This window comes from Hemitrygon akajei, chromosome 16, assembly GCF_048418815.1.
Source record: "Hemitrygon akajei chromosome 16, sHemAka1.3, whole genome shotgun sequence".
NCBI lineage: Eukaryota > Metazoa > Chordata > Chondrichthyes > Myliobatiformes > Dasyatidae > Hemitrygon > Hemitrygon akajei.
In genome coordinates this window covers 28,828,502-28,841,891 of record NC_133139.1, presented here as the reverse complement: position 1 = coordinate 28,841,891, position 13,390 = coordinate 28,828,502, and the positions used below count along the sequence as shown (strand labels likewise).

The following is a 13,390-nucleotide window of genomic DNA, read 5'->3' as shown; positions in this document are numbered from 1 at the left end:
GGCTCCCTTTATTCGCAAACTTTACCTCCTGCCAATCAGCCACTGCTTTACCCATGCTAGAATCTTTCCCACAATACCATGGGCTCACAGCTTGTTAAGCAGCCTCATGTGTGGCACCTTGTCAAAAGCCTTCTGAAAATCCAAGTACACAACATCAAGCGATTCTCCTTTGTCTATCCTGCTTGTTATTTCTTCAAAGAATTCCAACAGGTTTGTCAGGCAAGATTTTCCCTCAAGGAAACCAAGCAGACTATGGCCTATTTTATCATGTGCCTCCAAGTACCCTGAGATCTCATCCTTAACAATTCTAGTTATTTATCCCCAATTAACTTCGTGTGGCACACTGTTACAAAAACTGGATCACACAGGGAGTAACAGCCAAATACTCAGTGAAGCCTCCCATGACTTGCTTGGTACTGACCTTGTCCAATGATGTGCCAACTTATACAATCCAGAGAGCTCCAGGAAGGATCCAAGCTCAAGATACCACAGCGTCTGCTGCACCTTCTAATACATGCCTGTGTTGACTACAGAGCTCCCTGGACTAAACACGTGGGTGATGAACCCATCTACAGTTACGCCATTGTACAGGTTTGCAGTAGAGAGCATCCTAACATGCTGCATCACTGCATGGTACAGAAGCTGCTCTGCGGTGGACAGGAGCGCTCTACAACACAGTCAAAACTGCCGAACACGTTACCGGCACCAGCCTACACACCATCAAGGACATATATACAGACAGGTGCCAGTAACATCATGAAGGATCCCACCCACCCTGCTCATGGATTGCATGTCCTATTCCTTTCAGGGAGGAGACTACTTAGAATTCATGCCAGGACCACCAGAATTAAGAACAGTTACTTTTCCCTAAGCAGACTGGCTGATCAACACCTCCAACTCACTAACCCACACCACCCCCACCTGCACTACTTCACTGCCTGTCAGTCACCTTACCAGCAAGCACTCCTGTGTTTAGTGTCAATTTATACAATATATAGTTATTGTGCTTTTTCAACATTATTGCATTCTTTATTTTATTGTGGGTTTTTTTTTGGTGCTGCATCAAATCCGGAGTAATAATTACATGGTCCTCCTCTGCACTTGTCTACTGCAAATGACATTTAAACATTCTTGAACCTTGAGAAGGAATTTTTGTCCCAAGTGCTAAAAAGTAACTATAGGATGGAAGAAAATATCATAACTGGAAGAATAGAACATCCAAGCAAGTCCGAACAGGCTTTCGATACCACTTTCCCTGGTCATTAAGTAGACTCAAGCACCTCTCAGCTGGTCTTCTTCGCCCTGGCCACATCTTCCTTCTCCAGGGTACGTCCAATTCCCAATGCCAACAGAAATAGTTCATGAGTTATCTTGGGTCAACACCTAGTCCTCAATCACTTAAACAACAGGTGATCTGCTGACTGTAATACTGCTAATTTACGGGATCTAACTGGAAGCTGTATTTCCCATGTTTCAGCAGCGTCTGTATTCCAACCATATGTAACTGATTGAAGAGAGCTTGGGATATTGAGAAGGATATGAAAGGCGCCTTATAAATACTTCTGTTTTTAAATTAAAGATTTGATGAGATAGGCTCCCAATTGGACAGTCCACAATTAGGACCCATGAAAAAGGTGAATACAATGGAAGTGTTGAAGGGGAAGTTAAGTTAGCAGGAAGAAATAACGGTCTGTGCCAAAAGGGTTAGAGAGACATGTGGAGCAGCAGGACAAGCTTGGCACAGTTGTGTGGAATAGAACTATCCCTGAATAGCAATTTTCAGAGCCGGTAGATGTGACGGGCCTCAGGCAAGGGCAAGAATTCACCGAAGCTGCAAGGCCTTTTATCATGGCAAAGCCAATTAATACAAATGTTGCCATGTGTTCACACATGCAGGTTAGCCAAAAAAAACCTGTCGTTTACACTGTCCAACAAGGAGCGCATTTAAACAAGAAAATAGAGTGCTGGTCAAAGTTGAGGACAGGGTAAAGACAAAGTCAAGTGCAACTCAGGTTAGTGATATCCTGCTCTGTCTGTGCCCTCAGAAATAGACCAGATGGGAAAAAGGTAGCTTCATTCTATTTAACACTCGATAGATCTGCGTAACCTATGCACATTACTTACATACTTCGGCATTTCTTCATCTGTAGAGATAATTAATTGAAGACGCAATGTTCTTCAGTAACATTGCCTGGAAATGACAGGCAGGCAGCAAAGCAAATAATCAAAATAAGGGGGGAAAGTCATCTTACCTGCACCGCAACCCAGCTCGCATTGGTAGTGTGTTCTCCAAAGGGGCCAAAACCTTAAATATAGAAGTGTTTCAACATCAGTAAAACAAAAACACAGCAGAAATATAACCCTAACTTAGAATCTGCCTCTGAACATTAGTGATACAGACAACACACTTGAACAAAAACCTTTCCTCGCTATTTCCTACACAGTTTAAGTATCAGCCACGCAGGTTGAGTTCCCACTCCACAGCTTGATCCAATTCATGGAAACATGAAGGAACGCTGCACTCATGATCCTAAAATTAGGATCTCTGACGATCCTCTTACATAGGCCCACAAGACTCCGTGACACTCATCCAAATGATTAATAAAGGAACTCAAATTCCTGGGCATTCCTGATGCATTTGCATCAATTTACATTACAAAAACAATACCCGCTCATTTATTACATAATTGATTGTAAGAACTTGCCGACTCAAACCAGATTGTCTTGACTCTAAAATGAGAGCGCTTAATTGGCTTTGGCATGGTGCAATGTCGGGAAAGGCACTGTACAAACGCACACTGCACAGCCTCCAAGTTCTCCTGTTTGCTATCCTACAATTAAAAATTAGCTAACCGCCATTCTTCATCCTCAAAAACTCGTAACAGTGGGATTCTGGCTCACCTCCTGCAAATCTGAAGAAGTAAACCAAAAACATATTTTCTAAACAACATAACGACAGTATATCAAAGTTCTTTCATGGCATCTCGGATTCTGTAATAGGGCAGCAGAGTGGTATACAGGTAGCAATGTTGCTACAGAACTTGGGTTCAATCCTGACCTCGAGTGCCAATGAGGTGACGTTTTCACCTTCTAACAAAATGTCATGGATTTCCTCCAACAGCTCCAGTCAACACCACCCTCCCCCTACCATATCCCAAAGACATGCTGGAGCTAAGAAAACATAACCACTTTAAAACTGCCTCTCATGTCAGCGATGACAGAAAAGACTTGATGGGAACGTTAGAGAATATTTACAGGGAAATAATGGGAAAATGCAACTGAAAGTCAACCCCACCGTTGAACACATTTACATAGATCACCGTAGCAAGAAAGTAGCATCCATCATCAAGGACCCCTACCATCTAGACTATGCCCTCTTTACTCTGCTGCCAACAGGGAGGTGGTACAGGAACCTCAGGACCCATGTCACCAGGTTCAGGAACAGTTATTACCCCTCAACCTTTAGGCTCTTGAACCAGAGGTAATAGCTTCACTTTCCCCATCATTGAACTGTTCCACAACTTATGGACTCACTTTCAAGGACTCTTCATCTCATTGTCTTGATATCTATTGCTTTTTTCCCCCCTTTCTTTTCGTATTTGCACGGTTTGTTGTCTTTTGCACATTGGTTGTTAGTCCGTCCTCTTTTGTGTAGTACTTCATTGATTCTATTGTGCTTCCTACATTTACCATGAATGCCCGCAAGAAAATGAACCTCAGGGTTGTATATGGTGACATACATGTACATTGATAACCAATTTACTTTGAATGAGATTGATCTGAGAGCTGGCACATACACAATGGGCCAGATCATTGATGCTGTAAGAAACATTACGAGCCCCAACTTCAATCTATTGTCTAAGGCAGGGGTGTCAAACTCATTTTAGGTCACGGGCCGGATTGAGCAAAATGCAGCTTCATGCGGGCCGGATCAGTCGGACGCGTGCGAACGCAGCTTTCGTTGCCTCCGTTTTTTCAGCCTGCTCTCATATGTCTCAGTCTCTGCTATAACTACAAAGTGTTTCACTTTACAAATTCCGTTTCTTATGAAGAAGACTGCCGAGCAAGACTGCGGAATAAACACTAAAAACCCTGAAAACCTGGTACCTGAATAAACTCAGCATTAGCCATATCATACGCCATAGGCGCTTCGATTACTGGGGCCAGCTTTAATAGTAATTAGATATTATCTCGCGGGCCAAAGATAATTCCACCGCGGGCCGGATTTAGCCCGCGGGCCTTGAGTTTGACATATATAGTCTAAGGGTTTAAATGAATTCACAGTTACGCAATAATATTATTACAATGCTACCAGGAATAAATAAATGTGTACATCTCAAAAGGTGAATTGCTCAGAAGGAGGCTGAGAGGCAACTTAATGTCTTTAGAATGTGGAGTGGTCCATAAGCAAAGTGTTGAGGGACTTCTCCACATTGAGCAGGAGATTTGGAAAAAAACAAGGCTGGCTACTATTAAAGTTGGTTCTAATTGGAAGCGCAGAAGATTTTTTTTGTTCAAACATCCGAATGAATGTGGAATTCAATGCTACAGTGTGTGATTCAAACCAGGATCACGGATGCACTTAAGCGACGAATTAAATTGGCAATGCTGTCAGATAAAACGAGGGGGGATGAGGGGAAGAAGGGCAAGTAGAAGACCACGGCCAGCATCAACACCAGCATGAATTCGTTGGGCCAAGTGCCCATTTCTCTACTTGAAGATATATGCAATGCAAAGCAGTACAAAACCAAATATGTCATTTTTGTACAAAAAAAAGCCCTTTCCACACATAGAACCATAGAACATTACAGCACAGAAACAGGCCTGTTGGCCCTTCTTGGCTGTGCCGAACCATTTTTCTGCCTAGTCCCACTGACCTGCACCTGGACCATATCCCTCCGTACACCTCTCATCCACGTACCTGTCCAAGTTTTTCTTAAATGTTAAAAGTGAGCCCGCATTTACCACAATTACCGCATTTACCACTTCATCTGGCAGCTCATTCCACAGGACTTCTTCTGTGTGAAGAAATTCCCCCCCCCCATGTTCCCTTTAAACTTTTCCCCCTTCACCCTTAACCCATGTCCTCTGGTTTTTTTTCTTCCCCAGCCTCAGTGAAGGTAAATAACATGAAGCTGTTATTTATATAAAACACAGTTTGAACACCTGATTCTCCCACTACCCACATTTTCTTCTACTGGAAAAACTCTTTAAAAAGTTGATTTAAGTACTCACAACATTTCACCTCTATTGCCCAATCATTATTTTTCTGCCACTATCATCATTCAGTTTCCTTCAGACTCAAAAGTATTTACTCTCACATCAATTTCTGTTAGCTCTCTCTGTCATTGCATTCACATCCAAATTATTCCTGAGCAGTCCCACCGGAAATCCACGAACCACAAAACAGTTCCTCCCAAGCCCCTCCCCCTGAATCATCTCTTCAACACAGTAAACCACTCACTAACTGATCTCGCCCAATGTCAACTGACAACGCAGAAACTAGAAAATAAACAAATCAAATATGGGTTTGTTTGTATTATTGGAAAGAGGAGGGGAAAACAGACCAGTGACCTTTAGTCTCTGAGCTTGGCTTAAACTAATCTAAACACAAAAATACAACTGCAGATGCTGTGGATCAAAGAATATGTACACAACGCTGGAAGAACTCAGCAGGTCAGGCAGCATCCGTGAGAAAAGAGTAGCCAACGTTTCGGGCCGAGACCCTTCATCAGGAATGGGGGGGGGGGGGTGGGAAGAGAGGGCCGAAGCCCAGTAATAGAGATGGGGGAGGGGGAAGGGCTAGTGGCGCCAGGTGGAGAACCAATCAGAGGAAGGATAAAGGGGGGAGGGGATAAGCATGAAAGAACTGTAGAGATAAAGAAGCAGAAAGTTGAAAGGGGAGAGGGGCAGAGAGGGACCTAGGATGGGGGGGAGGGGGAGGGAATTACCGGAAATTGGAGAATTCAATGTTCATACCACCAGGTTGGAGGCTACCCAGACGGTAGATGAGGTGTTGCTCCTCCAACCTGAGCTTGGCCTCATCATGGCAGTAGAGGAGGCCATGTATGGACATATCTAGATGGGAATGAGAGGCAGAATTGAAGTGGGTGGCAACCGGGAGGTCCTGTCTATTGTGACGGACGGAGCGTAGGTGCTCGACGAAGCGGTCCCCCAATCTGTGTCGGGTCTCGCCGATGTAGAGGAGGCCGCACCGGGAGCACTGGATGCAATAGACGACTCCAGCAGACTCGCAGGTGAAGTGTTGCCTCACCTGGAAGGACTGTCTGGGGCCCGGAATGGTGGTAAGGGGGGAGGTGTGGGGACAGGTGTAGCATTTGCGCTTACAGGGATAAGTGCCAGGTGGGAGTTCTGTGGGGAGGAGCGTGTGGACCAGGTAGTCGCGGAGGGAACGATCCCTGCGAAAAGCTGAGGGGGGTAGGGAGGGAAAGATGTGCTTGGTGTTGGGGTCCTGTTGAAGGTGGCGGAACTTGCGGAGGATAATGTGTTGGATCCGGAGGCTGGTGGGGTGGGATCCCTCTCAGCTTTTCGCAGGGATCGTTCCCTCTGCGATTACCTGATCCACACGTCCCTCCCCACAGAACTCCCACCCGGCACTTATCCCTGTAAGCACAAATGCTACACCTGTCCCCACACCTCCCCCCTTACCACCATTCCGGGCCCCAGACAGTCCTTCCAGGTGAGGCAACACTTCACCTGCGAGTCTGTTGGGGTAATCTATTGCATCCGGTGCTCCCGGTGTGGCCTCCTCTACATCGGCGAGACCCAACGCAGATTGGGGGAACGCTTCGTCGAGCACCTACTCTCTGTCCGTCACAATAGACAGGACCTCCCGGTTGCCACCCACTTCAACACTGCCTCTCATTCCCATCTAGATATGTCCATACATGGCCTCCTCTACTGCCATGATGAGGCCAAACTCAGGTTGGAGGAGCAACACCTCATCTACCGTCTGGGTAGCCTCCAACCTGGTGGTATGAACATTGAATTCTCCAATTTCCGGTAATTCCCTCCCCCTCCCCCCATCCTAGGTCCCTCTCTGCCTCTCTCCCCTTTCAACTTTCTGCTCCTTTATCTCTACAGTTCTTTCATGCTTATCCCCTCCCCCTTTATCCTTCCTCTGATTGGTTCTCCACCTGGCGCCACTAGCCCTTCCCCCTCCCCCATCTCTATTACTGGGCTTCGGCCCTCTCTCCCCCCCCCCCCCCCATTCCTGATGAAGGGTCTCGGCCCGAAACGTTGGCTACTCTTTTCTCACGGATGCTGCCTGACCTGCTGAGTTCTTCCAGCATCGTGTACGTATTCTTAAACTAATCTGATTGGCAACTTTTCCTTTTCAGAATCAGCTTTATTATCATTGCAATGTGTCGTAAAATTTGTTAGTCATTTGTGGATGATTTAACCCGTGCCAACCCAGGTTAAATCATGCAGTCCACCCAGTTTCAGGCAAAAACCAAAACACCAACTCAAATGACCTAAATGTCCTCCTTTTATGCTGTAATTATTCAACGATTCTACATTATCTCACTGACTTACCAATCAAAGATGGTATCAAAGCCACAATCGCTGTATAAAGTTCTGATCAGACAATGATCAAGGCATACCATGGATATATTGGTTTTTGAAGAGTACGCAGTAGATTGACAATGGGAATAAAAGAGTTATGTGTTTGTCTGCCTTGTCAACCCCAGGGCACTTGCAGGCTTGCACTGATTTTACAACACGTATCCCAGGTTTTCAACATTGCCAGATGTTTTGCTTCTACAGGTTTTGTTGACGCGGTCGCGACGTGCTCCGGAACTGATCTGGTCCTTTGCTTTACAAATCACTTTTGGGTTAAAGGTGCTGCTGGTGAGAGGCCTCTATTTTAATGTGCGGCCATTCACTGCCCTCGAGGCGATGGTGGTAAACAACTCGTTTACCTGTGTGGTAAAGGTGCTCCCAGTGGCGCCTGCAAGAGTGTTTCTCGATTCAGACCCAGTAATGAAATAAAGGCCTTGCCTTTCTACAGCTGGGTGGTGTGTAACCCAGTCAAATCGCTTGCTCATTTTAAATGTCCTGAATAGATCAGCTCTCAGGTTTATGAGTTCAAAGGACAAGAATGCAAATCTGCTGAACAGGTCAAGTAAGGTAACCAAGTAGGCCCTGGTGTTGGGGTTGGGGAGAGGGGGTGTATTTACCTCCAAGCACATGGTCACAACCTTTTAATCTCATTGCCAACAGAACACAGAGGCACCCTCACAGCCCAAAGACCCTGGACATGAGAGCATCCTTCAGGAAGGTGAACCCACAGAAAGCAGCTGGTGTACCCAGCCGAGAAGGGAAGACCTGTGCTAATCAGCTGGCTGTTGTGTTTACAGATGTCTTCAATCTCTTGCTTCAGCAGTGTCAGGCACCCACGTGCAGGGTTCAATCACACTGGTGCCCACGATGAACAAGGCAACCTGCCCTAATGACCATCATCCATTAGCACTTGCATTCACTGTGATGAAGTGCTTCAAGAGGTTGGTCATGAAGCATATTAACTACTGCTCCAGGATCTGCTCCAATTTGACTACTGTCACTACAGGTCGACAGCAGGTGCCATTTCATTAACTCTTCACTCAGCTCTGGAATACCTAGGCAATGAACATGTACAAGTTAGGATGCTCTGAATTGACTACAGCTCAGCATCTAACACCATCGTCCCTCGAAAGTAATCACCGAGCTCCTAGACCTTGGCATCGATACCCTCCTTGTGTAACGGGATCCTCGATTCCCTCGCTGGCAGACCCCAATCTGTACGGATTGGCAGCAACGTCTCCTTCACAATCAGCATCAGCACAAGTGCACCAGAAAGCCATGTGCTTGCCCCCCCACCCCGCTTCATACCTAAGATTGTGTGGTTAAAGTACAGCTCCAGTCTCATATTTAAATTTGCTGACAGCACTACTGTTGTTGGCTGAATTAAAGGCAATGACAAATCAGCATATAGGAAGGAGACTGAAAAACTGGTTGAGTGGTATCACAACAATAGCCTCTTACTCAACGTGAGCAAAACCAAAGAATCGATTATTGACTGCAGAAGGAAGAAGCCAGCAGTCCACGTGTCAGTCCTCAGAAGGGGATCAGAGGGTCAGAAGCTTTAAACTACTTGATGTTAACACTTCAGAGGATCTGTCCTGGATCCAACACACAAGTGCCATCACAGTGAAGGCACGAAAACGACTCTTTTCTTACAAGTTAGTGTGCGTTCAGCATGTCACCAAAAACTTTGACAAACTTCTGCAGAGACCAGAGGGCATCCTAATTGGCTGCACCCCAGCTTGGTATGGAAGCGGGACGTGGTGGATACAGTCTAGGCCATCACAAGCAAAGCTCTCCTCACCATTGAGTTGATTTACATGGAGTGTTGCCACAAAAAAGCATAAAAAATCTGCACGATCTGAACCACGCTCCCTTTCATTTACTGTCAGGCAGGGGGTAAAGTCCCACACTACCAAATGTTCAGGAACAATTATTACTTTACAACCAGACTCCCGAATTGGTATGGACTCTTTGCTCACTTTCACAACATACTATCTCAGTATTTTTTTTAAATTTGCAGTTTATCTTCCTTTGTACATTGGCCGCCAGTCGTTGTTTATGTAATTTTTCTAAAATTAATTTCTAGTAAACACCTGCAAGAAAATGATTCTCAAGGTAGATGGCACTTTCAAATAAGTTGCATTTGTTAAATGTGCCACAAACTATTCAACCACACAGAAACTCAAAGGAAAAGGGAATATGTTGATTGACCAATTAATCAGTCACCTTTCCACCTCATTCCCCCTTTGAGCTTTCACTCTTGTACTGCAAGGAACTCAACAGTAAAGTTACACAAATTTCATAAATTCACAGTTAATCTATTAAGGCATATAATGTGGAACATGGTCTGGTACTCCTATCTGGAGAAAGAGCCATCTCAAAATGGATCATAAAGTGCAAGGTCAACTTGAGTGCATAACTGCTCCGAGAAATTATACTCTTGATTATGAAATTAACTCAAAGCTCCAGTGGTCCTTTCAAATGCACAAGATCCCACAGCCATTCTTAAGAAAAGTCTGGAAGTTCCTCAGTTTCCAGAAGCGTACATCTCTGCTTATCTGATAACAGTTTTGTGGTTTATGAAAGCTTCCTGCAATGCGCTCAAAATACCCAACACAAATTGTCTGCCGCATTTCCTACAAGGCCAACAGTCCTTCCCTGAAAAAAAAAAATCACTTAATTGGATGTGCGGCTCTTTGTGTCATTGTAGGACGTGAAAAGTGGTTTCAAAATCAGCTCCCTCTGTCGTTCTGTGGCTGCTTCTTGACTTGACACAGCTCTTTCCTTACTGAACAGAGCGGAGGACAGGGCAGGTCACAGCCTGATACCCACAGCTACTATCTGAGCTGCCCAACAGGCAGCAGCAAGGATGGATATGGTGCCTAGTGTGGCAGCAGGGCCTCTGTCGCCACACCAAGAAGCTTACAGAGGGGTTGGGGTGCTTCTCAAATCCTGAGCGGTCCTCTTTCCCCAACCGGAATAAGAGAGGAACAAACTGACCCAACTCTAAAATATACGTAGATGGACATCTCACTTGTGACCTGCTTCGAGGAATAATCATGCAGAAAGGGCAGGTGAGTCAGATACATTGGAGAGCTCTTTTGAAGAACCAGTATAAGTATGATGGGCTGAATGGCCTTCTATTCATTCTGTGAACACAACAGGCTGGTGACATTGTGACGACACCACTTCACACGTGTGACTGGTTCAAAATGTCTCCGATACTTATTCAGACAGTTTACACAATACGAGAGAAGGTTATTATTAGCACTTCAAGGCATGTTAGAGAAAGAACCTTATAATCAAAGTAACTGATTAACCATTTGCTTGAAATATACAGAACTTTTTTTTGTATTCTTTAGTTACTGCTTTCCACCTCCCTGCCCGTGTATATGTAGCTTTCAAAAAAAAATTTTCTTGAATTTCTGTTTTACAGATCAAATACAAAAGCTGCTTCAGGAATAAAGGAAGAATGCTCCAATCCAGGTTCACCATGTTGTGAGGCAGTGGAAGAATTTTTGTGTATTTATGACACCTTTGCTTAATGTTTTATATGTGACCAGTTGACAAAGGTAATTTCAAATTTCTTAAATTCATTCTAAATTTTGGGCCACAGCCACCCCACAAGAATGTCCCTCCACTCACTCCCTTGCTTACTTACCCTTAAAATCCCAGAATCGTCACAGATCACTGACATCCTACAAAGTTACTTACAATTAAAAAGGTTAAAGGTTCATTTATTATCAAAGCATGCATCCAAATACAACTCTGAAATTTGTAAATTAACCAAGTGTTTCAGATAAAATACTTCAAAGACTTTTTTTAAAAAAAAAAGACGATTATTGCCAAAATCCAAGAAGAAGGCATTTCATTTCAGGCAGTGTCAGCTTTGGGCACTATGTGGGAAGCACAGCTGTGATGCAGCCCCAAACTCCTGGTGTCCCAAGGCCTAAATTTCTCTGTCAAGGAACAATTATTAAAACAGTTATTATGATCTGGTTATAAGCATCGCCCTGCTTGAGGGAGTTTACTATGTTCTCCAGCTTGCTACAACAGCAACTGCACAAGTGGCATTTCAGTGACTGCAAAATGTATGGGGCCACCTAAAGGTCATAAAAAGAGCCACCAAAAGTCACACAACCAAAACTTGCAATAACCTTGTCTCTTTTCTGATATTTTAGAAAATAGAAAGCCTTGTTACAACTATATGTAATTGCAAATTACGCTCACTTTCTCCTCCCTGCATTGGCTGCTCCATTAATCTCCCCTCCCCTCGTGAAGAGTACTGGACAGTGCAAAAAAAAGGTAACTGCAAACATCAACATTCTAATAAATGCTCAGTTTCATTGATACTCAAAAACTTTGCCAGAATATAAATGTAAACTTTTTCAAAAACAAAAATAACCGCACTCAAAGAACGTCAACTCCAACTTTAAAATTAAATTTAACACAAATGTCTGCTTTCAGTCTGAGCCCTTCTCTCTCGCTTTGCCCCCACCCCCGACCCATTTTACTTTCTTAACTAGTTAAAGGCTCTGTATTCCCCAACTATTTGCAGTCAGGCAAGTCGTCACAACACTCCAGGCTCGCAGACACTCAACAATCCCAAGCCTTTCATGCTTGGTCTCATTTGCCTAATGTAACTGTCTGGCCCCAGTCTCGGCCCCTGTCTGACCAACTCCCTTGTCCCTTTGTCTGGCAGAACTCTGCATCACATGCAGTACAGCAGAGTTAGCACAATGGCTCCCCGACACAGCAATAAAAAAAAACTATAACGTTCTCTATCCCGTTTTGCTGTTTATTTTCCTCACTGACTCCAAGAACTGTCCCCTCTCAGATTAATATAACTTCCTTTTATTATGGCAATACACTAAGAGCTAAGCATTAATAACCTTTCCTAACAATGCAGCCATTACAAAGTTTGTTGTTGTTGTCGGTTTGTTGGTGGCAAGTCACTAAAAATGCTTTGTAATTTGCATTATTTTTAATTTAACACTAATTGCAACAGGTGTTTATATTTGAACTTTAAACCACCGGCGTCAGGCTGGAGGAGAACTTTTTACACTAGCAGGATGACGCTAGCTTTCAAAAACATGCACAAGGAAAATGAAAGGTGTCAAAGGCAGTCCAAAACTTGCGAAATGCACACAAAGAAGTATATTCGGCTGGAGGGACGGGGGTTCGTATCCCAGCCCTTAAACTCTCGGTCAAGTTGGTGGGAGCCGCGGAGGCAGAAGGTCCCCCCGGCAGCATCTGCCTGCTACTCGCTGGAACAAAAAGTGGAGATGACACCGTGGCAACGCGACCGACCCAGTTACCTGTCACCACCACCGTGCTCCTGCTCCTCTCCATCTCCCCAACTCAGCGCAATCTCCTCCCTTTCCTCGTCTCCACTTCTTTTTCCTCCTTCCCCCTCTCCTCTTCCTCACTCGGTCGGCAACTGAGCGGACCCACCTTTGCGTCAACATCTCACGCACGTCGCGACGCCGGCGAGACGCCGCCGAGCGTGAGTGCGGTCACGCCCCCCAGCCGGCGCTCCGGTCCGGTGCCCAGCGTCGGCCCTTCCTTCTGTCTCGCGTGTCTCTCGTGATTGCGGGCGATAGGTCACTGGCACTCTGTCCCGTCTTCTAGGTGCCAAATGCAAAAGATCAACAAATTCAAGATGCCCACTTCATGGCGAGGGCTCAGATTGGGAGCCAGGACCTCACCAACTGCGGCCAATACTTCCTTCCCAATTGAGCAACGCAACGCTTGCGCCCATGCCCATCGCTGAAGTGTGGTAGTGGTCACTGAAGGCTTACGA

The 13,390-nt window shown here is 45.1% G+C and overlaps 1 protein-coding gene across 3 annotated transcripts in view; it reads right to left on the bottom strand.

Moving 5' to 3' along the window:
• The window catches only part of pgpep1 (pyroglutamyl-peptidase I), a 37,249-nt gene extending 24,164 nt beyond the window's left edge, over positions 1-13,085 (bottom strand). The window contains exons 1-2 of one of the 3 annotated variants that reach the window (XM_073068563.1): positions 13,042-13,085; positions 2,253-2,305 (exon numbers count right to left, since the gene is read on the bottom strand). Coding sequence is in view for 1 of the 3 variants with exons in the window: in XM_073068561.1 (XP_072924662.1) it covers positions 2,253-2,305; positions 12,906-12,939 (87 nt within the window). In the remaining 2 variants the exon portion in view is untranslated. The other 2 variants (XM_073068561.1, XM_073068562.1) reach the window with 2 other exon arrangements.
• Between the last annotated feature and the right edge of the window lie 305 nt (positions 13,086-13,390).